Genomic DNA, 23198 nt, shown 5'->3' with positions numbered 1-23198 from the left:
GGTTTTGGCTGAGGCGGAGCAGCGAGAGGCTGAATGGGCGGCAGACTTCCAGAAGTGCAGACGGAGGAGACGGAGCAGTAATAATGGCTTGGACACATGGGAGGAAAAAATAGCTCAGGGACGAAGCGGGATGCCAAGGTTTCTGGCCTTGGGAGGCTCACAGGGACTTGAGGTGAGCGCTGAGGGATGAAGAGGAGAGATCCTAAAGGAACTGGGCAGGTCATGAGGTGAGGAAAGGAAGCCAGAGCTAAAGAACTGGGTGGATGATGGGGTAAGGAAAGGGAAGTGTGGAGCTGAGGCTTTCCCATAGCTGCAAAGGAGCAGAGTCTCAGTGAGACTGCGGTGCTTTCTGGGAAGTGAGATGGCATTCATCCCAACACGCAAGTGCAGAATTCAAGGAGATCCTAAGGGCCAACCCTGCAGGCAGCAAGCACATGGACTTGGACCAGGAACCACCACCAGGAACTCAGCTCTTCTCTCTGAAAATGGGTATAATGATACCAGCCCGCCCTTCTTGACGGGATTCTTCTGTGGTTCATTCAGTTAACCATCCACTGAACATGTAATTCCTGTCTGTCTATGAGAGGCAAGCCCTGTTCTAGGTTCCGAGGAAACAGTGGTGAGCCAGGCAGGCGAGGTATCTATTCCTTTAGAGCTATCACTGTGGCTTGGGAAGTCAGACAAGACTTCCATAGGCTGTTGAACAGGACTTTTTTCTGTGGTCTTCAAACTTCTGCTGAAGCTGCAAAGGCTGGAACAATAAGATTAAATACTCTCACATGCCAAAGAGAAGTACTAGGCATCTTAGTAAAGGCAGAACCAGTTCAATAACTATCAGGACATAGCCCTGGATGTGCTGTGTGCTTAGTCACTCAGTCATGTCCAACTCTTTGCGACCCCATGGACTTTAGCCCACAAGGCTCCTCTGTGCATGGCATTTCCCAGGCAAGAATACTGGAGTGGGTTGCCATTTACTTCTCTACATCCTTGGATTTCAGTCTATAAATAAAAAGGGATTGAAGAAAGTCACTAAGTCAGAGAACACTTGCCTTGGTAAGCAGGGCTGAGATTTCCCCTGAGGGTACTCCCCAAGCTGACCAAGTGAGGAAAACCAGTCACAAAGATTTGGGGGCCTCCAAAGAAGCAGAAACTATCTTGACTCCCATAACTCTGCCTCTACTGATGCTAGCTGAGGTGCTAGAAGTTGCAAGCACCCCAATGCACCAAAGCACAGCAAGAAAGTTCTTGGGCGAACTCAGCCTATGTCTTCAGGAATTGGGGATGCACATAAAGGAAGTAAATTGTGTGCATCCCTTATCTGGAAAATTCTGCCCGTGGAGCCTGGCTGGAGTGGCTCTTGTAGCAGGATGAGATGCAGCCAACTCAGCACTGGTTTGTTGGCAGGGACAGGAAAGTCCCGTGGCAGATAGGAGACACAGGGAAGTTGTCCAGAGAGTGCTTTTTCTATGGTAGTGCAGGGCAGAGATCCTGCAGAGAGCTTCCAAAGAACCCACAAATGTGCCCATGAACAAGCCAGAGAGCTGGGCACCTGCTAGCTAAGGGCACCTGTCACGTAGAACTTTACCACTTTTCCTCTAACACCTCTCCCCCAACCCTGACACTTGGAGGAGCCACTGCAGAAAAGGAAGGTCAAAAAATCAGACCACACCCCACACTCCCCAGTACAGGATCTTGAGCCAGGGGACAGGCCCGTGGCAGGAGAGGAGGGGTATTAAATTGGATACAAGATTGATTAAATTGGATGAGGTTTTGATTTGGACAGGACCAGACATTTTAGTGCCTGAAAAATTGGTCTTAATTATAGAAATGAAACTGTTTTTGTGACTGGTGGGGATGGGCAGCCAAGGACTCTGCTTGAGATGTCATTAAGGGTGGAGAAGAGAAATTCACCACAGTATGAATTGTGGCAATGAGAGGAGAAAAACAGAGCTGCTTCCTGCTTGTCCCTCTTCAAGTTCAGCCCATTCAATAAATCAATTATTTAGGCAAACAAATAAATAATTTCAACTAGTCTAGAGCAATGAAGGTGAAACAGGGTGATGTATGAGAAAGCGATGACTTGAGAGGTGGTTGGGAAGATACCCTGGAGAAGGAAATGGCTACCCACTCCCATATTCTTGTCTGGAGAATTCCATGGACAGAGGAGCCTGGAGGGCTACAGTCCATGTGGCTGCAGAGTTGGATAGGACTGAGCAACTAACACTTCCACTTTTCACTTCACTGGGAGTGGGAAGGCTGCTGCTCTTAGGTTAGGGCGTCAGGGATGGCTGCTCCAGGAGGTGATGTTTGAGCTGAGAGGTGAAATGGTAAGGAGCTCATCCTGTAAAACATCTTGGAGATGAGTGTTTCAGGGATAGGAAAAGTGGACATTAACTTAGTCTGTTCAAGAAGCAGAGAGGAGACCAACATAGCTGCAGTGTGGTGAGCTCTCCAGGCCAAGGTGAGATACATCAGGGAGGGGGCCAGTCACGCAGGGCTTTGGAGGCCAGGGTCAAGAGTTGAGGCTTATTTTCAACATTAGATATTTACTGGGTCTGTCCTTTGTGTGGGGTGGGATGTTATAAACCAGTGTCTTCCTGCCTATTGGGTCTCTGCCTCTCAAGAAGCAGTGTGCTGTGTGTGTGCTCAGCCGCTCAGTCGTTTCTGACTTCTGGCGATCCTATGGACTGTAGCCGGCCAGGCTCCTCTGTCCATGGGATTCTCCAGGCAAGAATACTGGAGTGGGTTGCCGTGCCGCCTCCAGGGCATCTTGCCAACCTAGGGATCAAACCCAGGTCTTCCTCACTTCAGGCAGATTCTTTACCATCTGAGCCACCAGGGAAAGCCCTAAGAAGCAGTAGGCTGCAGAAATGCAGGGGGTGGGAGCAGGGATGGTTGCCAGGCCTTTAGACTTTAGGGCAGGGGACCACGGGGGTGAGTGAGGAGCTGATGGCTGAGGGGTTCTAAGATGGGTGGCCGTTGGCATTCTAGCATCCCTGCCCTCTCCCTGCAGAAGCAGAAGATGGGAGCACACACTGCATCAGTCAGAAGCAATCCTGAGGGAGGGAGAGGTGGAATGGGAGGCTAAGAGATGGGATCTGAACTCCAGGCTGCAGGACTGGATTTCATTCACCTCTTGCTCACACGCTGTCTCCTTAAGTGACCTTGTTCCAGATCCTCCATGTTTATTCCTCGGTGAAAAAAAGAGGACACCTCTTGCGGGATCCGCCGCCATCACCGCCTCGGGCTTGTAGGCTCGACCCTGACGCAGCAGGAAGGGGATTAAGATCAAGGAGCGAGGGCGGCCCAGCAGCGGCAGGTCTGGACAAGCCGCAGGACAGCCAAGTACGCGGCCAGGTCCACCAGAGGGCGCCCGCCTCCAGACGACCCTCCCGCGCGCTCTCCCCGCGTCCCGCCGCGGCGGAGACAGGCGAGCTGCCCCGCGCTGCCCCGGCTCCAGCCACAGCCCCGGGCCGAAGCCCCCAGTGGCTCGGGCGGGAAGCGAAGGGTCCGGAGCCCGTACTTAGGGTCCGATCTGGCATGCCGTTCTTGGTACCTCTCCCGACCTCCTTCAGACCTTCGAGGCTGCAGCCTTAGTCTTCCAACCATGGAGTTTGTCCTTGAGGTCAGGGGCGGGAGATCAGTTCTGGACAGGTCAGCAGTTCAGCTTGCCCAGGACAGCAGAAAGGTGGCTCGGGTGCCCCTGTCCCGACAGTTGTCATCTCGCCTGCCAGCCCTCGCTCGGGTCGGCCCTGCGCCGCCCCCAGCTCCTCACGGGTTAACCCCCCTCGCCGCCCGCTCGCTTCCCGGTGCCAAAGTGGGTGTTGCTGAAATTCCTCTCTCTCCCTCTCCCGTAATAAGGGGGCTGAACTGTCCCTCCGAGGAGGGGGCATGGTGTGGATAAAAGAGACGAAAAATCAGGGGGAGGTTTCCAAAAATAAAACCCTCCAGTTCTCCTTCCGAAGGCTACAGCGACCGGGAGAAGGCGCGAAGGTGCAACAGCGGTGCGCGCCCAGCGGGAGACGCAGCGCGGCCTCCAGGCTCGGTGCGCGCAGCCCCCGGCCGCTCCCGCCGCCTGGCTCCGGCTCCAGGGAGAGCCTAGCCCGCAGTCTGACTCGGGGCCCCCTAGACGGGAAGAGGCGGGCCACCGGCAGGGGACCGGAGCGCAGCCAGCGGGCGACGGGCGCACCGACTGTGAGCCCCAGGGGCCGTTCCCCGCGCGCGCGCGCGCAGCTCTCCAGGCGCCCCGGCTCCATGAGGCCCCCAACCACCGCCCGCTGCCCTGGGCGCGTCCTGCAGAACCCCTGGAGGAGCTTCTGGCCGCTCACCCTGGCTCTCTTCGTGGGCATGGGTCAGGCTCAGAGGGACCCGGTGGGAAGATACGAGCCGGCTGGAAGAGACGCGAGTCGGCTGCGGCGCCCCGGGGGCAGCCCCGTAGTTGCTACAGCCAAGGTGTACAGTCTGTTCCGGGAGCAAGACGCGCCCGTCCGGGGTTCGCCGCCCGCGGAGCTGGTCCAGCCTAGCTGGGGGAGCCCCAGGAGGTCCACCGAGGCGGAAGCCAGGAGGCCGCCCCGCGCACAGCAGCCTCGGCGAGTCCAGCCACCTGCGCAGACTTGGAGAAGCCGACCCTCGGGCCAGCAGCAGTCCGCACCCCGGGCCCGGGCCGCGCCGGCTCTCCCGCGTCTCGAGACGGTGCAGCGGCCGCGGGCTGCGCGAGGGCGCCTTACGGGGTGAGCGCTGGAGAGGGAAGGGTGGGGGCTTGAGGGAGCGAGGGTCGGTCTCCCGAACACTCGTTCGTGGAGGGATGGGGATGTGTAGACGAGAGGACAGGGCGGGGGCTCTGCCTGTCTCCCTTCTGTCTTCAATACTGCGGGAAACAGACCGAGGTCCCCAAGCTGGGGCTCTATCTGACCCGCTTTCAAAAAGTAGAGAGGAAAGAGAAACACCGTCCACACCCTTTCGTACCAGCTCTCGCCCAGATCCGAAGTTAAATCCTTTCCCAAGGCGGCAGTGCATTCGCCCGCGCTCCTCCCGTCTGCCTTAACCGGTGTCTGCTGACGCCCGCTGCCCGCAGAGGTGCGGGGATCCGAAGGGGATCGCGGAGAGGGCATCGGAGTGGGTGTTCCAGGCGCTTGAGAACCGGGAGAAGCTGAGCGGCCTTAGTGCGCGGTGGGTGGACGATGTCGGGGGTGGGGGTGGGGGCTCCAGAGCGCGAGGGCTGATGCATCTCCAGGAACGAGGCTTCGACGCCTGCCGTGGGGACAAAGCTGTGCGTTGGGGCACAGGCCGGCCTGGGTCCGCGGATGGCTGGACGAGGAAGTGGGCGTGGACTCGGGGGCACTTTGGGCAGGAAACCTGTCCGCGGGTGTGGCTGTGACACTGTGGGTCCATGGCGGAGTGGGTCTGTGTGTGTGCCTGTGCAGCAAGGTGTCAGCACGACTTTGCAGGACTAGGTCTCCCCTCAACCCTGCCATTTAGTCTCTCCCCCCGCACCCCGCTCCCGATGCAACATCCGCTGCCTGCCGAGGGCGCCCTCGCGGCGTAGGGGACGCTCCCCAGCCATCCCCCCCACCCTAGATGAGGATTCTCACGGCTGCGGGGCGCTGGGCCTGGCCGGAGTGGGACAGGTATCTACAGAATGGAGGGCGGGCGAGCCCGGGCAGTACGGGTGCCCGGTATGGGGCATCATCGGGGAGGCTGAGAAGGAACCTGGCGGCCCTTCTGGGCCTGGGCCCGATTTGCCAGTTGGGTTCAGTCCCCCGGAGCATAGCATGAAGGGCGCTGCATCCCCAGGGCTACTCCTGAGGCTCTTCTTACTGCCTCTCCACTCCCTGTTTTCTTTGGCTGCAGCACTGCTCTCCTATATTTCAGCAGGATTCTCTCTCTTCATTCAAATCTCTGTTTAGAGAGGCCCCACCCTCTCTCTTCACCCTGCTGTATGTTTCTTCATAGCAGTAATTCCCATCTGACATATTATGTTTCTGCTTTTATGGTCTGATCTCCCAGGGCACACTAATGTCAGCTCTAGGAAAAGAGAGGCTTTGTATTCTGCATTGCTGGGTCACCAATGCCTAGAACAGTGCTCGAGTTTAGTTGCAGCTTTCTAAGTACCTGTTTAATGGGTGAAGGAATGTCTCACTGTCCGTGCAAGGCCTGGCTTAAGGCAGACGCAGAGGAGACCTGGGCACTGCCAAGTGGCTTAAACAGAGGATCAGTCAGCGAGCAGTAATGGCTGTGCAAGTGAACACGTGCTTCCTAAGAGCAAGTGTGCCAAGCTAGGGACAGGGGATGCGGCCCGAGACAAAGACATTGTTCCTGCCAGGAGAGCAGCTCAATTACTTCAAGTCAAATTGGAGAAATGAACACATATGCACCGGCCAACATGCTTTCTAGTACCAGAAGCTTCCTGTTAAAGCATAAAGGAAAGGATGATTTGGGCTGAGGCACTCAGGAAAAAGAAGCCCTGTGAGCTCCAGCCCCTGGGGTTCATGTGGGGAAGAAGGTGGGGGTAGCAGGAGTAGGACCCCGAGATGTCACACTGCCCGAGGACAGGGGCTTTTTTTTTTTTTTTTTTTTTACTGTGGGCAGTGGCCTAAGGGCAGGTCTGTACCTTGGTGTCGGGGAGCCACAGGGCTGAGGCTGGAGGCATAGATTTGGGCCAGATCACGGAGAGAGCTTACCCTGTCAGCATTCTGGTGGGAGTTGGGGGGAGGAGGAATAGTGGAATGGAGGTGGGAGGATGAACTATTAGCAGCTGTGAAAGGAGGTGGTGATGAGCATAGCAGACTGTTACCAGGATATGGCTGGTAGATGTGCACAGGTGTGTAAGTACCTGGGTTGGATGCCACCCATAAGCATCTGCCAAACACAGGTGCACACATCACCCAGCACATGCTGGGTTTGACTCCTCCCCCAGGTTATTTTCTGCAGCTTTGATAAAGGGTGGGTTCCTCAGGCACTCCAGCTAGCCGGGGAGGGACTGAGTGGCAATCGTCCATCGACTTCTTCTCCCTAAGTCCATTCTGACTAATGGCTTATGGCCAGGCTGACCTCTCTGGCAATTGCCTTGAGAATTGCTCAGGGCCAACCAGGTGGTGCTAGAATTAAAGAACCTGCCTGCCAGTGCAGGAGGCACCAGAGACATGGTTTTGATCCTTGTCGGGAAGATCCCCTGGAGGAGGGCACCTTGGAGGAGGGCACCTTGGAGGAGGGCACCTTGGAGAATCCCAGTATTCTTGCCTGGAGAATTCCATGGACAGAGGAGCCTTGTGGGCTACAGTCAGTCCATGGGGTAGAATGGACTGAAGGGACTAAGCTTGCATGCATGCAAGGACTAAGTGCCACCTGCTGGTAAACCTTGGAATTGCATCACTACTACTGGGGATTCTTCATTCATTCAACAAATATTTGGAAGGTCTCCTGTATGCCAGGCACTCTGCGGGACCATGGGGATACAGCAGTGGCCAAGACAGCCTCTGTCTTCGTGGAACTTGCCATGTAGTGGGGATTTATTGCACACAATGAAGATTTTAAGTGTGTGCCAGGCATAGCGCTAGGTGTCTGGGACACAGAGTAACCAAAGCAGAAACAATTCCTGCATTATTGAAATTTACAGTCCACACGGGAGTTTTTAAGCTATTGTTTCCCAGTATTCAGTGTTTATTAAGCTTAGCCTCACAGCATACCACTTTCATAATATTTTCCTCTTTTTTTCTTGTTGTATTATTTTCTTTAAATTTATAAACTGTTAAAAATAACAGGATTTTGTGTTTTATTTATTTTCAAGTGTTTTATATTATGAAGTATTATACAAGCTTATAAACCTACAAAAGGTATTGGAAATAATACAACTAACAATCCAATTTTTTCAAACTTTAATATTTTGGCATAGTTTGCTTCTGATTTTTTTTAGTTGAAATATCTTCTGCAAGTTTGTCTCCCCTCTCCCCCAATGTTAACCACTACCTTGAATTTACTAATGATGCCAACCTATGTTTTTATACGATTGCTGCAGATGTGTGCATCCATAGCTTATATAACATTGTTTTGCATATTTTAGGTAAGTGATACCATGCTGCATTATTCTTCTACAATTTGCTTTCTCCTCATTAGATTTTTGAGATTTAACTAAGTTAATATAATCAGCCCAAGTTTATTCATTTTAATTGTTGGATATTATGCCATTGTCTGAATATACCACAGTTTGTTTATCCATCCTTCTGTTTTTGGACAGTTAGATGAGTTACATATTTTGGTATTACAAACAGTGCGTGACTCATTTTTATAAATAAATAAATCCATTTGCAAGGACACTTTGTATCACTATCCTAAGTTGAAGATGGTACCACTTGTCATAAAGAGAAGGTAACTGTAGGAAAATTGAAATGAAAACAAAATGTACTCCAAGTCTAGTCAGATACCATTATCATAGGAAGTTCAGCCCTGTAGTGTGTTCACCCTATTGGAAAGGGAGATTGGCAAGTGTTGAGGGGAGAGGACTTGGCATAAAAACCCAACCTCGGACAGAGATTTTTCCTCACTGATCTAATCAGACTAGAAACATCGCTAAAAAGGGAATCACTTTCTCCCTGTGTGATTCAGCATTGCTGCAAGTTCTGAGTATGGTAACCTCAAATCCCCTTTTCTACCCTCAGTGTTGTTCATTCACCTTTTTGGGAAACACTGGCTCCAGTAAAACAAAGAGGTATTAAAGGTGCACCACATGCCAGGCCCTGTGTTAGACTTTAGGGGCACAAAGAGGAATAAGACCCCTTAAGGTACTCGACACATACACCAGCAGCCTGAGACGATCGGTAGCACACCGTGTGGAGGCTGGAGAACAGGGAAGGCTGGGTAGACGTCAGGGGAGGGTCTACCCGAAGAAGGTGATGTTTGATCTGGAGCGTGCCAAGGATTTCAGTCGGCAAAGAAGAGAGGTAAGGCCATCTAGGCAGAGACAGCAGCTTAAGCAAAGGCGTCAAACGGTGCCCACATGTAGTACAGCGAGGGGACGGCAAACTTTGTGTCATGGCTTTGGTTGTGGGTGGCCGTGGAGATAAGGGAGGGGTGATGGGGGCAGTTAGACTCTATAGGCAGGTGGGGTCGGGTTGGCTTTGTAGAGGCCAGTGGAGAGCCTGGCGGCGGCTGTAACAAAAGACCAGTATGACCAGATTTGTTCCAGGTGGAACAGCAGCTGTCCTAGGCTGTTAGCCAGATGCGTTCCCAGGGGTTGGGCAGTGATGCTGGATATCGGGCTAATGTTTGCGGAGCAGTGCCGCCCCGAAGGCTGGGCTTATAAAAATCTCTGAGCGGTATCTTCCAGAGAGCCAGAACCCCTGAGTCATCTGCCCCAGCTAGTCAGTCTCATCTGCTCTCTCCAGCTAACCGGAGCCCACTGAACACTCATCTCCCATCAGGCACCTCCTGGAGCTTGCACCCAAGACTCTGGCTGGTCTCCTGGATCTCTCTGGAAGGCCCTGTTAGCTGAGCGTGGTTCCTTTGCTTGGCAGCTTTGATCCTGACCAGTTCTCCTGGTGGCCCTGGCGGCCTTGAAGGCTCTACCCTGGGCAGGCAGGGCAGGCCGAGCCGCTGCCCTCCTACAGTCAGCTCTGTGGCCATCTTGAGGGCATCTAGGGTGACAGGCTCAGGGGGCCTCCTGGAGCTGGGCTCCACGCCACGACCTCTCGGCCGGGCAGCTTCATCGGTCTGTGCTCTCTGGGCTTCCCCGGACGCTAGATTTTAGAAAACTCCCAGGGCTTGCTGCCTGTTTTTCCTCTCAAAGACCTCCCAGGCCTCTCAGAGGCCTTGTCACCACCACCAGGGATAATGACTTACAAATGGGTGGGTCGTGCCCCCTCCCACTGGGGCACACAACTCAGAAGCCATAGGTAGGAGGGCCAGCCCTTTCTGCAGAACCCAGTGACTGACTGAGATCCTGGTGGGGAGGAGGCCTTCAGGGAACCAGTAAACTGAGGGAAGCAGTCCAGAGAGGCTTCGAGGTAACCAAGATGGCACAGCCCTCGGCCGAGGGGACATTCTGTGAGCTCCCTGGGAGGCAGCTCCCCACAGCTTTGGGCCGAAGGGCCAGAAATGGGCCTCAGCATTTTCAAATGGCAGGGATTTATTTTGAATGTTTTGTAAGGTTTCAAAAACCACACAAGCTTCGGGGTCGACACAAACGTCAACCAAACTCTTAAGTGGGACCAGATGCCCCCATGCTGGCCAAAGAGGTAATGGGAATGGCCTCCTGGTCAGCCCTTCATCCCGACTCTCGGACTCCATACCTCTGCCGCCCTGCTTACCCTGCGTTTCAGTGAGTGCTTGGTAGACAATTTCTAATGGAAACCATGGGATATGTGAGGCCAGAGCCCAGCCCAGTCTGAGCTGGGGAGGCAAGACCCCAGAGGTCTTCTCCAAGAAGATCCCTCTGGGGAATTCACCGGGGTCTGGGCAAGTGGGTCTATACATCGACAGTCAGGGTGGGTGAAAGCTCCTGGTGCTGTAGGGCTCCACTGGAGACCGGAGGGCAGAGTTTGGGTGGGCTGGGTGAATGGCCCTGATGGCAGCTGCTGGTCAGTGTCTCCTGTGGGGTCAGTGTCCTCGGTGCTGGGGGAAGGACTATCCCCCCTTCAAGTAAGTTCCAGCAGTCTGCCCGAATAAAAAGTGTACTCGCCACGCAGAGCGGCTTACGCTGAGTCCCCAGCCCCATTGTCCCACCAGCCTGCCACCTCCTCAGCCCCTCTTAAAGGACATTCTGGAGCCTGGCTTTTTCCATCACCCTCCCAGTTGCTCAGTCTCACCCTGTACCAGCCTGCCCGAGGGCTAAGGCTCCTCCCAGTGTGCATTTGTTGGCAGGGGATACAGATGTAGGTCCTTAAGGCTGTTGTGTGTGTGTGTGTCTTCCAGCTTCCCTTGGATTATCAACATTTGTTGGCAAGGGCCATGGTGATTATTTTTTGGTGAGAGGCCACGTGGACTTGGAGCGTGACTTCGAGTTGGGTCAACCTAGGTTGGAGTCTGGCCCTGACACTTCTTGTTTAGTCTTGGCAAGGGGCTGAGCCACTCTGAACTTGCTTTTTGGTTGTCTTCGTGATCCCCGTGCCAGTGGAGTGCCTTCTTGTGTCAGGGGCTCTATATCCCTATCTTGTTGAATCCTCCCAATAACCCCATGAGGCAGGTATTATTATCTGCCTTGTACAGATGATGAGAGTGACGCTTCCCTAGGTCGTGCCACCAGTGGCAGAATCAGGATTCTGTCTTAGTGCCCGCCCCTGGGCCGTGCGGCCTCCCTTGAGAAGGGGGACAGTGCCCAGCCTGGCAGAGTTTCCCCAGGCTCTGCCTGTAAAGGGCAGGACCATCAGACAAGTTCTGTGAATAATCCTGCTCTGAGCATCCCACGCTGACCCTGTCTTGGTGGCCCCACAGGAGGAATGTCTGCGGGGGACAGTGCTGCCCGGGATGGACAACGGCAAACAGCACCAACCACTGTATCAAACGTGAGTGCCTCCACTCCATCCACCCTCTCCCCGCCTCTCTCTCTCCACTGAGCTGGGACGGGCGTGGCATCTCTAGAACCTGGAACACACGTGTCTTCCCCAATCCACCTCCTGAGCAGGCAGCCCCTCTCCAGTGGGAAGCAGTGGAAGGGAGGAGATGAAAAAGTGCCTCCAGGGAATTCCTCGGTAGTCCAGTAGTTAGGACTCTGTGCTTTCACTGCCGAAGGCCTGGTTTCAATCCTTGGTCGGGGAACTAAGCTCCCACAAGCTGCATGCCAAAAAAAAAAAAAAAAAATGACTCCTGATGACTGAACTGAAAATGACTTCTAAGATAAATCCCTGCTTGTGTTTATAAAGCTTCCTGTATGCCTCTTCTGATGCCCCTCTGTGTTGGGGCTCACCCCTAGCTTGCCCTGGGGTCTGCAGAACACACCTGGCCCCAGAGCCTCTGCATCACACCTTCCGTGGGAAGAGGGCACTCACAGTGCGTGCTGTGGGGACCCACCTCTGCTCTGGCCCTGGCCCCTGGGGCCATTCTACCAGCACGGTCAGATGAGTCTCTGCTTCTGTGTCTGGAGCAGTCTTCCTTTGGACCTCTCCCGAGCCTGGCAGGCTGGCCCAGATTAGAAAAAATACTGCCTACCAACCGCACCTTTACTACCACCAGCACGACTACCGTAACTACCATTGGCACTCTTATTCCTCCGACTGCCCCCAGCACCGTCATTACTACCACAGCTGCTGCTGCTGCTCCGACTGCTGTTACTGTACCGCCCACACCACCACCACTGATACCGCGACAATGACGATGACTATACTGCTACGAGCTAACAGCTGGGGACTTACTGTATACCCGACGCTGCGCTAAGCTCTTAACATACATCATCTTACTTGAGTCTCTCAGTCCTGTACCGTGAGTATTTACTGCTCATCGCAGTTACAGCCTAGGACACTGAGCCTCAGGTTGGCTAAGAAACATGCCCGAGGAGACAGTACTGTGAGTCTGGCTCAGGAGGCAGACTCTAGGCAGTCTGACCCAGAACCCCGTACTCTTAGCTGTGGGGCTTTGCTTTCTCCCGATACTAACTGAGTTTAGGGCCTTCTGGACTCTGGGAGCGCCACAGGTGATGACTGGACAGTTTCAGAGAGCTTGGATCTTCCTCCCTCACACCCCGGGGCCCCTCTCGAGTCTTTATCAGCACCACACGCGCCCCCTCCAGTCTTTGTGGCAGTACAGGAGCTCTGCCCAGCTGTTCCTCCTGGATCCGATTCCACCCTCTGCCCTAAGCCTGGCTGCAAAGCCCTAGTCTCACCAGCACCCCTTCCTGCCCAAGGACAAGCCCTAGACCCTTTCCAGTGTGAGAGTTTCACAGCCAGTGGTCCAGCCGGGTGATGAAAGCTATGGTGTTCCTGTCCCTGCTGGATGCCCTCATTTCGGCTCTCCTGATGCCTTCTGAGACGGGGATAGATAGGGATGCAATGGGGTTGCTTCCATTCCTACGGGGCTGGCTCACCAAGCTTCCAGTTCTGCCTCTGACCTCGTGGCCTTGACCCTCTCCCAGTCTGATGATGAAGCCTGGGCAGAATCTTAGGTCTCTCTGAGGATCTCCAGATAAAGACAAAACTCCAAACTCAGAAACAAACAGCAATGCAGATTTCTACCTGAAAATTGTTTCCTTTGGGGGAACCTGAATTAGTGGGGCTTGCAGAGGCTAGGTACGCGGTGACTAGGGGCACAGTTGGGGGAGGGACCCTTCTCCATAATTTGAAAGATAAGGACCGTGTGCCTCAGATGACTTGCTCAAGGTCACACAGCTCCTTAGTAGAAGATCTGGGACCTGAAATCGGTGACTCCCCTGGGCAGAGAAGCCAAGGATGTGGGTAGCCCAGTAAGTTTTACAATCAGGAGAAGCTCTGGGGCTGGGGACTGGACACTGGTATGTTATTAAAGTTCCGTAGGTGATTCTAGCCAGGGCTGAAGACTGCTAAGCAGAGTTTGGGGTCAATCATGGGAAGATCTGCTTTGGGGAGCCCTACTCAAATTTGAACGTTTCCACGAATCCTCTGTTGTTGTTGTTCAGTCGCTCACTTGTGTCTGACTCTTGGTGACCCCATGGACTGCAGCACATCAGGCTTCCCTGTTCTTCACCAACTCCTGGACCTTGCTCAAATTCATGTCCATTGAGTCGCTGATATCATCCAACCATCTCATCCTCTGTCGCCCCCTTCTCCTCCTGCCCTCAGTCTTTCCCAGCATCAGGGTCTTTTCCAATGAGTCAGCTCTTTGCACCAGGTAGCCAAAGTATTGCAGCTTCAGCTTCAGCTTCAGTCCTTCCAATGAATATTCAGGACTGGACTGATTTCCTTTAGGATTTTCTGGTTTGATTTCCTTGCAGTCCAAGGGACTCTCAGGAGTCTTCTCCAGCACCGCAGTTCAAAAGTATCAGTTCTTTGGCACTCAGCCTTCTTTATGGTCCAACTCTTACATCCATACATGACTGCTGGAAAAACCATGGCTTTGACTGTATGGACCTTTATCAACAAAGTGATGTCTCTGCTTTTTAACATGCTGTCTAAATTTGTCATGGCTTTCCTTCCAAGGAGCAAACATCTCTTAATTTAAAGGCTGCAGTCACCATCTGCAGCAATTTTGAAGCCCAGGAAAATAAAATTTGTCACTTCTACTTTTTCCCCTTCTATTTGCCATTAAGTGATGGGGCTGGATACCATGGTCTTAGTTTTTTTGAACGTTGAGTTTTGAGCCAACTTTTTCACTGTCCTCTGGGATCTTATTAAAGTGCAGACTGTGACTCAGCAGGTCTGGGGTGAGGCCGGAGAGTCTGTTTCTAACAAGCTCCTAGGGGATGCTGATGCTGCTGGTCCACGGACCACACTTTGAGTAGCAAGCCCTGGGGGGCGCCTCTGGAAGCCCGGGGAGGGATTTGGGGCTAGAAATGAGGAGGAGGGCTCGTAAGTTCTAAAGAGCTTAGCAGAGAGTGTTGCTGAGGTTTGAAGTTGGGAAGGCTGGCTTCAGAGTGGGTGGCCTTCTCCCTAGCTGCCTGAGGGTCTGGGCACAAGCCTCGCTCGGGCCTGAAGGCTCTCGATTTCCTGACTTGCTCATGACTTTCCAGCATCATTCTCTGCCAATCTGGAGTTTCAACACTGGAAACTCGAGGTTGGGTGAGTCTGCTGATTGTCAGAACTGACGTGTGTGCGCACCCTTGAGCCCAGAGCAGGGGGCAGCTGCTCCGGTGCGCCGTCAGTACCCACTCCACCCTGGGGGTCCTCAGCCCTGTTATTTCTCTCCCTGGTCTTCTGCTGCCCCTCTAGGTGTCTCTGGGACTCTGGCATGCAGGCTGGCAGCGCTCCAGGAGGACTTTGCCAGTGGGTGTTAGCCTCTCCCACTAAAAGTCGACTTGCCCACTGAAGGTCTGTGTACTAATTAGCTGGGCCCAATGCTGTTTGCTTGTTGCTATTTTGCTGCTAATGAGCCTAATGAGAACCACGTGGATGGTGGGGTGTTGGCCCTGGATGGCTGGTCCAAAGCTCTGTCAAGTATGGGCTCTTGCTTCCACGCCCTGTCAGCTGGCAGTCCTGCTTCCCCTGAGTGGTTTGAGTCTCCCTATCCCCTTCCCACGCTCTACTCCCCTGGCTGGAGCCAAGGCTGCCAGTACTGGGGAGTGCTCATGATTCTGGCCTAGCGGTTTCACAGATGTAGGGTGCCTCTCCTGGTCTGGCAAGATTGGGGGTGACAGGGAGGGGTGTGGGACATTCCCCCAACTGCCAAGTCTAGTCTCAGAAGGGTGCAGGGAGTCAATCCATCCTCTGGTCTCTTCCAGATACCTGTGGGTCTAGCCCACTGGCCATGCACAGGGAGTGATTGTCTTTGTGCCCTGGGTCTCCCCCGACCCCCGGCTTGCCTCCTCTCATGGAATCCTTGGTTGCCGTAACATACCGGCCATCTCCCTGGCAGCCTCTCTCTCTATTTCTGTCCAGCCCCTGGGCTTTGGGGAGCCACAGTGTCTGCAGGTGTCTGTTGCTGGAAGCCTAGCTGCTCTCTGCAGCCTGGCGGGGTCTGGAGCTGGGCCCTCGCCGCCTCCTCTGGTCTCGGTCTCCTCCTTCCCTTCTGTGGCTTTGCCAGCTCTGCCACACAATTTATGTGTTTATGTATTTGTGCAGGCAGCTCGCTGGGGCCTGCCGGCCCGCTCGGCTGAGGCGAAAGACTGCAGGGTGTGGGGAGGCTGGATCCTGTTTAGAGTTAGGGCTTTTGGAAGACTGTCCAGTCTTCCCAGACTGACTCACCCCAATACACACACAGCCTTTGCGGGGACTTCTAAAGGCTCATCCTGGGGAAGAGGATTTGAAGAATTCTCTGGCTTCTCCTTTTATCTCAGGCTAGATGCACAGGGGCTGGGGCTATTCTGGGGAAGGCAGAGGCTCTCAGGGAAGGGGGCTAGGAGGACTACCACCCCCACGCCCCCACCAGGACTAAGGCACAGAGTGAGAACATGTACTTTAGATTCCGGTGCCAGATTCAAGGAGTCATGGCTTTGAATCCCGGCTCTGTGTCCTCAAGCAAGTGCCTGGCCCTGTCCCAGCCCCAGAGCCTCACCCAGTGAGTATAACACCCAGTAAGTGAGGATAACACCTCACCCAGTAAGTGGGTATAACAGTCTCTATAGAGCTGCTTCTAATAATAGTAACACACTCAAGATCTTACCGAGGGTTGGAACTTGATTATTAATTTTTAACCCTGACAACAACCCTCTTGTAAATCATATTTGACCTTTATCCCCATTTACAGATGAGGTTGACTCTTTGTCCAAGTCATGCAGCTGGGAATCGGCAGAGCCTGGGTGTGAATTTAAGTAGCCTGGTCCAGAGGACAGGGCTTGACACCACGCTCCTGGGAAACGAGTGAGTGCATATAGAGAGCCTGACATGGGGTAACTTTGGCTGTGATCTTACTCAATCCAGGAGGCTATGCTGCCTGCCTGGGTTTAAATGCTGGCTCCATAGCTTAGCTGCAGGACCCTGGGCAAGATGTTTAAGCTCTCTGTGCCTCAATTTCTTTTTCCGTAAAATATGACTAATACTAGTCCCTGCCTCACAGAATTCTAAGGAACAAAGAGATAGCTTAGGGCAAATGTTTAGTTCAAAGCCTGGCATGTTCTGGGTGTTCTATACATGTCTGGCCTTGATGGTGAGAGCAAGGACTGTATCTTGTGGCCCCTGCGCCTGCAGCGCAGTGCAAGTGTTCATTGGATACAAGGAGCAAGGCTCACCAACAATGTGCTGAGCAACACAGGGCCTCTCCCAGGCCTGCGCAGAGAGGTCTCCTCCTGTTGCCCTGGGCTCATCAGCCTTTTCATAAAACTCCCCATGGTGCTCGGGAGACCCTGGAATGGCCTGGGCACTTGTTCTTGTGTTTTGGCCCCAAGCCTCTCTACGTGTGGGGCCATTACAACAGCATGACTTCTGGACCACATCTCAGTGCTGTGAGGATCCCCATCCCTTCTGATCTGAGCTTCTCCTGGGTTTCCCTGAAGGAGCTCTTCTGGCCCACCCAGCCCAGCCCTGCAAATGACCCCACCCCAAAGGCCAAGACTCTGGCCAGATGGGGAAGAGCCCCAACTTTGGAGCCAGACTCTCTGAGTTCAAACTCTTGTTCCATCACTTACTTGCACGGGGATCTCAGACAAGTTTCTGGACTGCTCTAAGCCTCAGTTTGTCCTTATGTCAAATGAGGGTCAGACTGGTACCATGGTTGTTGTGAGAATCTTCAGAGGAGATACTTGTAAAGAAATTGGCCCCAGGGTCTCCTAATGGTAAGTGCTGAGCAAATGTTAGGGAAAAGGGTCAGGGCGCGTGTGGGATTTGTAGGTTCATTACTGATTGTTTAGGAACCAGCAGGAACTAGAGGCTCGAGCCTACCTATGGCTCATCTCTAGGTGAATCGTCTGATGAGATTCAGTAGTTGGTGGGAGTGGTAGAAAGGAAAGCGGAAGGTGTTAAGGGGAGTTATCACACAACTGCAGTGGAGACCCAGCTAACACAAAGGGTACAGTCCTAGCAAGAAACATTGCCCATCTCTACCCCCTCCATGTGGGGGTACCCTAGATCTTCCTGTTGAGCAGATGTGTGCCCTCAAGTCTTTTTGCTCAAAGGAGTATATAGGAGATGCTCTTACCCAGGGCCTTCTCTGGAGGCTCAGATGGTAAAGAATATGCTTGCAATGCGGGAGACACAGAAGTCGCAGGTTTGATCTCTGGGTTGGGAAGATCCCCTGGGGAAGGAAATGGCAACCCACTCCAATATTCTTGCCTGGAGAATTCCTTGGACAGAGGAGCCTGGTGGGTTACAGTCCATGGGGTCACAGAGTCAGACATGACTGAGCGACTAACTCACACGCGCACGGATGTACACACATGCATGCACACATATACACACACACAAAGAATTCTATGGACAGAGGAGCCTGGTGGGTTACAGTCCTTGGATCACAAAGAGCTGGACATGGCTGAGCAACTAACACTTTCACTTTCATTTCCCCAGAGGGTCCTGAAGCCAGGGGCTGTGTCCTGTCGATGCCAGTGGGGTGCCTACTTGGTACATGTGTATTAAAGGACTGAATGGGTGAATGATTACTTGGGTGACCTGACAGTTTCCTTCTGCCATCCCCAGCTGCCTCTTCTCATCTCCTCGGCTTTGCCTTTCCTACTCAACATCTTAATGTTGGGCTACCTTTAACGTTCTCCAGATCTTCCAAATCCTCCTCCCAGAGAGGGGGGACCGTGTGAAGCAAATCCAGCATTAGTTGCCCCCCTATCATTGAGTGCCAGTAGGCACTGTGCCAGACAATTAAAACACAACAATAATAAGAGTGGCAGTACTCGCTCTGTGCCAGGGATCACACTAAACCCTTCAGCACCCCCCGCCCTGTGAGCGGCCACCACATCGATCTCTGTGCCGGCTCCTCCCATGTCCCTTGGCTGCTGCTTCTCCTCTGCCCAGCAACTAAACATTGGACTGAGTTCTGGGCCCTCTTCTTTTCTTTTTCACTGCCCCGTCCTGGAGTGATCTAATGCATTCCCGTGGATGTGAGCATCGTCTCTGGGCTGATGACGCCCAGATTTATGTGCATCTTCAGCCAGACCTCTCCTCCAACCTCCAGACTCCTTTCATCCTGCTGCCTCCTCGACATCTTGATGCTCTTGATGCCTCCAGACAACCTCCCACCCCAGCTTTACCAAAGCGAGCTCATGGTTTCCCTCCCTCTGAGCCAATGTCCCTGACCAGGTCTTACCCACCCTGTTAAAAGGCAGCCTGTCTATCCGAATGCTCATGCTGCACTCTTGGGACCATTTAGGACACCTTCCTCTTGCTCGGGTTTTTGTCCAGTCCTTCCCCGAGCCCTGTGTGCTTCACTTCCTAAATCTCTTGGGAGCCTCTCTGCTTCTCACTCTCCCACCCCTCACCCCACAACCAATGCTTCTCCAGTCTGTGGTCCCAGGCAACAGCGCATCCTCCTAGGAGACCGCTGCCGCTGGCTGACAGCTCCCACTGTCCCCCTTACCCTCCGGTTCCATCTCGTAAATTGGATAATCACACGTGCGTGTGTGTTAAGTCGCTTCAGTCTTGTCTGACTCTTCGAGACCCTGTGGACACTAGTCCGCCAGGCTCCTCTGTCCATGGGATTCTCCAGGCAAGAATACTGGGGTGGGTTGCCATTTCCTTCTCCAGGGGATCTTCTCAACCCAGGGATGGAACCCACATCTCTTATGTCTCCTGCACTGGCAGGCGTGTTCTTTACCACTAGCACCACCTGGGAAGTCCAGATATTCACACATCGCTGGACAAACCTTCCTGCGGCAGTGTGTCCAGCCTCGTGTGTCAGCCCCTCGCACACCGAATCCAGTCTGGGTTCCTGGGATGTGCCGCCTCCAGGCTGTTCCACGAGATTTCTCTCATCTCTGTAGGTGGCTACCTCCTCATCCTCCTTCCGGTCTCTGTTTCCAGCTCCCCCCACTGCTCTGTGGAGAGTTGCCCCCAGCAGCCTTGTTTTTTTGGATCTCAGCCCCTCTACTGTTTCCTCCATCCTTCATATCCCGACTTCTCTTCCTCTGCTTGTTTGTTTACTCATTTTATGAGTCTTGCTGAGCTGGAGGCTCTGTGAAGAAAAGAATCTCTTTCTCTTCCGAAAAAAAAGTACGGTACCGTCCTAGGCAAAGAGTAAATGTTGGATGCATGACAATTCTCTAGAGAAAACGAGACTGGCAGAGGTGATGAAACTTGGCTGAGGTCACCAGGCTGGAATTCAAATGCAGCTCTCTGACTGTAAGGCTGCCCTCTCCTCCACATGTCTGCCCTGGCCTTGGCTGAGTTATAAGTGGGAGTGGTGTACCCCTTCCCTCTCAACCTTCGTGGGTCTTGGGCATGGAGCTGGTGTGTCTGCAGAAGGGCTTGGATGGCTCCATGTCAGCCACAGATCTGTCCTCCGTGTCCTGGAGCGGCTCCCCTGGAAAAGACAGGGTCCCTGGGCATGTCCCCGAGGAGGGCTGCTTCAGGATTCCATCCCATCTCCAGGGGCCCTCTTTAAATCCCTGCCTCCTCTAGACAGAGCCCTCGAGGCTGTGAAGGGGGTGGACCAGTGAGCTTCTGCTTTAGGGCAGGAGCTTGCGGTGAACCTGGGCCTCAGCCCCGGGCCTCCGAGTCCTACCCAGTGGTCCCTTCCTCATGCCTGCTGGAGCTGATGGGAATTGAGGCTGCTCTCTGCCCCAGCCCCTGGCCCCCCAACTGGCCCAGCATCTCGGCGTTTGTTAATGCAATTAGCAGGGCGGTCCATGCTGAGGGGCTGGGGGCCAAGGTCTGACTCACACCTCCCCTTCCTCCCCTCCGGCCGCCAAACGGTAGAGGCCCACTCGGCCTGCCAGACGACGACGTCTGCAGAGCGCGCGCGAGGGGCCAAGAACGGCATCTTTCTCTCATTAGAGGCTTTTATGTGAACACAACTGCTATTTTGGAGCCGGGCGCTTGGCTGGCCCCTGAGCCCCAGGGCTGCTTCCAGCCCTCCTGAGCTGCCGCCCCAGCCCAGCTGTGGTGGGAACAGCCGAGTCCTTAAGGACCTGACTTCTCCCACAGCCTGGCAGTTCGGGACCGAGTCGGGGTCTGGGGGGGGGACACAGCCCCTGGTCAGAGTTTGGGTGTGGAGAGGACGAGTCCCCCGTGGATTCTGAGAGTGTATGAAGGCCAGTGAGGGGTTTCCTGGCCCCAGGGCAGGGGTGGGGCTCTGACATCAGGGTCCCCTTTCTTTGGGAATCAGAGGTCAGGCTGTGGAGAAACAGCTCAGGGCCACAGTTACCGCCGCCCTCCACCCCACCCCCACCCCCTCCACTCCCCGCACTATCCAGTGAGATGAATTGCTAAGGCAAACTGAGGCTCCAGGTAGGAGTCTAAGGTGGGGATGCGAGGGAAGCGCAGTCCTGAGGGTGGTAGGAAACTGTCCTGCCTGCAAAGGCCTCCAGGTATGGAAGAAACAGGGCCCTGTCCTGAGGAAGGGACCGGGTACTCAGTGGGGGAGATCCTAGTGTTCCACTGAGGCAGAGTTTAGGAAAGATGGCGGTTTAATCTGAGGGGCTGCTGAGGAGCCTCGGGTGTGGGGGTGCTGGGCCCAGAGTCTAATCTGGAAGCTAGATTTATCTCCCAGACAAGACAGCGTGTGGGGGGCCTGGAGGCCTCGGAGGAGGGTGCGGGCTTAAGCCGCCCACCCTGAAGTCAGTGCCTCACCTAATGGATAACTGATGGAGGGAGAAGGCATCTCTAAGTCCCAGGAGAGAGAGCTGATGACAAGAGGCCTGCATGATGAGGGTGGGTGGTGGGGAGGAGGCCGGCGTGTTCGGCACCTGAGAAGCAGCCCTGCCGCTGCCCCCCAGTGCGTGTTACATCTGTAACCAGGGCCCACGTTGTCATTGCCTTTTCCTGGGAAAAAGGTTGTGGCAGAGAAATCCAGAAGCCCTCTTGCTTCCATCCCTGGGGGTGTGGGGTTTTTTTTTTTTTTTTAAGCTTTCTTTTTATTTTTAAAAGCTTTGCAAAATGCTGTCCAATACAACTTCCTGTGGAAACTTTCTGTGGAAATGCTCGGTATCCTGCCATCTAACATGGTAGCCATGAGCCTCCTTTAGCTGTTGAACCCTTGACATGTGGCTAGTGCAACTGAATTTTAAATTTTATTTAATCAGTTTCACTGTCAATAGCCCTGTGTTGCTCATGGCTACAGGCTTCCCTGGTGGCTCAGAAGGTAAAGAACCTGCCTGCAATGCAGGAGACCCGGGTTCGATCCCGGGGTTGGGAAGATCCCCTGGAGGAGGGTATGGAGACCCACTCCAGTATTCCTGCCTGGAGAATCCCCAGGGGGAGAGGCGCCTGACGGGCTACAGCCCATGGGGTCGTAAGAGCCGGACATGACTAAGCACAGCGCAGCACGGCTCATGGCTACAGCATTAGACAGCACTGGACAGCACAGCCCCAGAAAGTGCAAGCACTTCCACGTCCCTGATTTCTGCTGAGGCTCACACAACTCTTTGAGGCAGCAATTGTCAGACCCATTTGATGGACAAGACAACTGAGGCGCAGGTTGAGGCATCTCAGTGAGACAAGACATGCCCAGGGGCACACAGGTGGGGTGTGGCTGAGCGAGGGGTCAAACCAGATCTTCCTGACTCAACCCTTTTGCAACCAAGCCACTGTTCACAGAGTCTCTGAGCAGATGGCAGGAGCAGCCTGCCTAGTGGAAGCTCTTTCCAGACTCTCCCCCGCCCCAAGCCTGCCCATTCTGAATTGGGTCTCCTCCCAAACGGAGGGGTTTTGTGTGGAAAATCTGAGCAAACCTCTTCTCCACTGTACTGGATGTGAGTGAAGGTGGAAGGGGGCACAGCCAGGAGTCGGGGGAGGGGGCGTGGTGGAGAGAACGATACTTTCTATTTCTTACTTTCAAAGCAGTTTCGGGAGTTTTCTTTTTATTCCCTCTCTTTTGGCATCCTGCTAACTTCACAGAGCTGAACTCCCCAAGCTGAAACTTTCCACATGTCCAATCCTCAGTGAGAAAGAGAGTGCCAGGAATGTGGAGAAGCCAGGGTTCAGGAGCCCAAATTATGAATGGCTAATGGCTGGCATTGGCGAGCGGGCATGGGAATCCAGGAGCAGGATCACCTCCAGGTTCTGAGGATGCTGGTCCCCGACAGGGAGGGGCTGGGTATGTCTTCAGTGGCTAGACACGGGCATTGTGGCATCATGCTTGATAACCCGTCACCAACAATCAACAAAGACTCGTTAGAGCCATATACCCCCCCTGGGTCGATTTCTCAAGTATAAGGCATGACCTCTGCTCTTATGGGAAAATGGGAGGAATGAGGATCCAAGCATGAAACGTGAAGACAGCCCAGCCTGCCACGCTGGGAATTTTCTCTCTTAAACTTCCCACAATGCCGCATGAAACTGCCTCTCTGGGGGTGCTGCAGCATTTCCTTTTTCGCTTTATGCAATCGCCCCTGCCATGGGCAATTCTGCAATGGCTGAGCACTAGATACTTCAGTTTTGAAATCTGTGCTCATTTGGCTTAGGAATGCTTTTCACGGTCTCCTTGAAACAAAAGGCACATGACCACTATGGCCCCCTCCTTCCCCAAGGGTTCCAAACTTCTGCATT

General features: G+C 53.9%; 1 protein-coding gene across 4 annotated transcripts in view; it reads left to right on the top strand.

Annotated features, from left to right (window-relative positions):
- The first annotated feature begins 3481 nt into the window (after positions 1 to 3481).
- LTBP2 (latent transforming growth factor beta binding protein 2) overlaps positions 3482 to 23198 on the top strand; it is a 109858-nt gene continuing 90141 nt past the window's right edge. For 2 of the 4 annotated variants that reach the window (XM_061429443.1, XM_061429440.1), the window contains exons 1-2: positions 3483 to 4730; positions 11425 to 11495. In XM_061429443.1, coding sequence (XP_061285427.1) covers positions 3892 to 4730; positions 11425 to 11495 — 910 coding nt within the window. In that variant the 5' untranslated portion in view covers positions 3483 to 3891. Of the gene's footprint in view, positions 4731 to 11424; positions 11496 to 23198 lie in introns of all 4 variants that reach the window. The other 2 variants (XM_061429441.1, XM_061429442.1) reach the window with 2 other exon arrangements.

The sequence above is a fragment of the Bos javanicus genome, chromosome 10 (assembly GCF_032452875.1).
Source record: "Bos javanicus breed banteng chromosome 10, ARS-OSU_banteng_1.0, whole genome shotgun sequence".
NCBI classification, from domain to species: Eukaryota; Metazoa; Chordata; class Mammalia; order Artiodactyla; family Bovidae; genus Bos; species Bos javanicus.
This window is presented reverse-complemented; position numbering and strand designations above follow the sequence as displayed.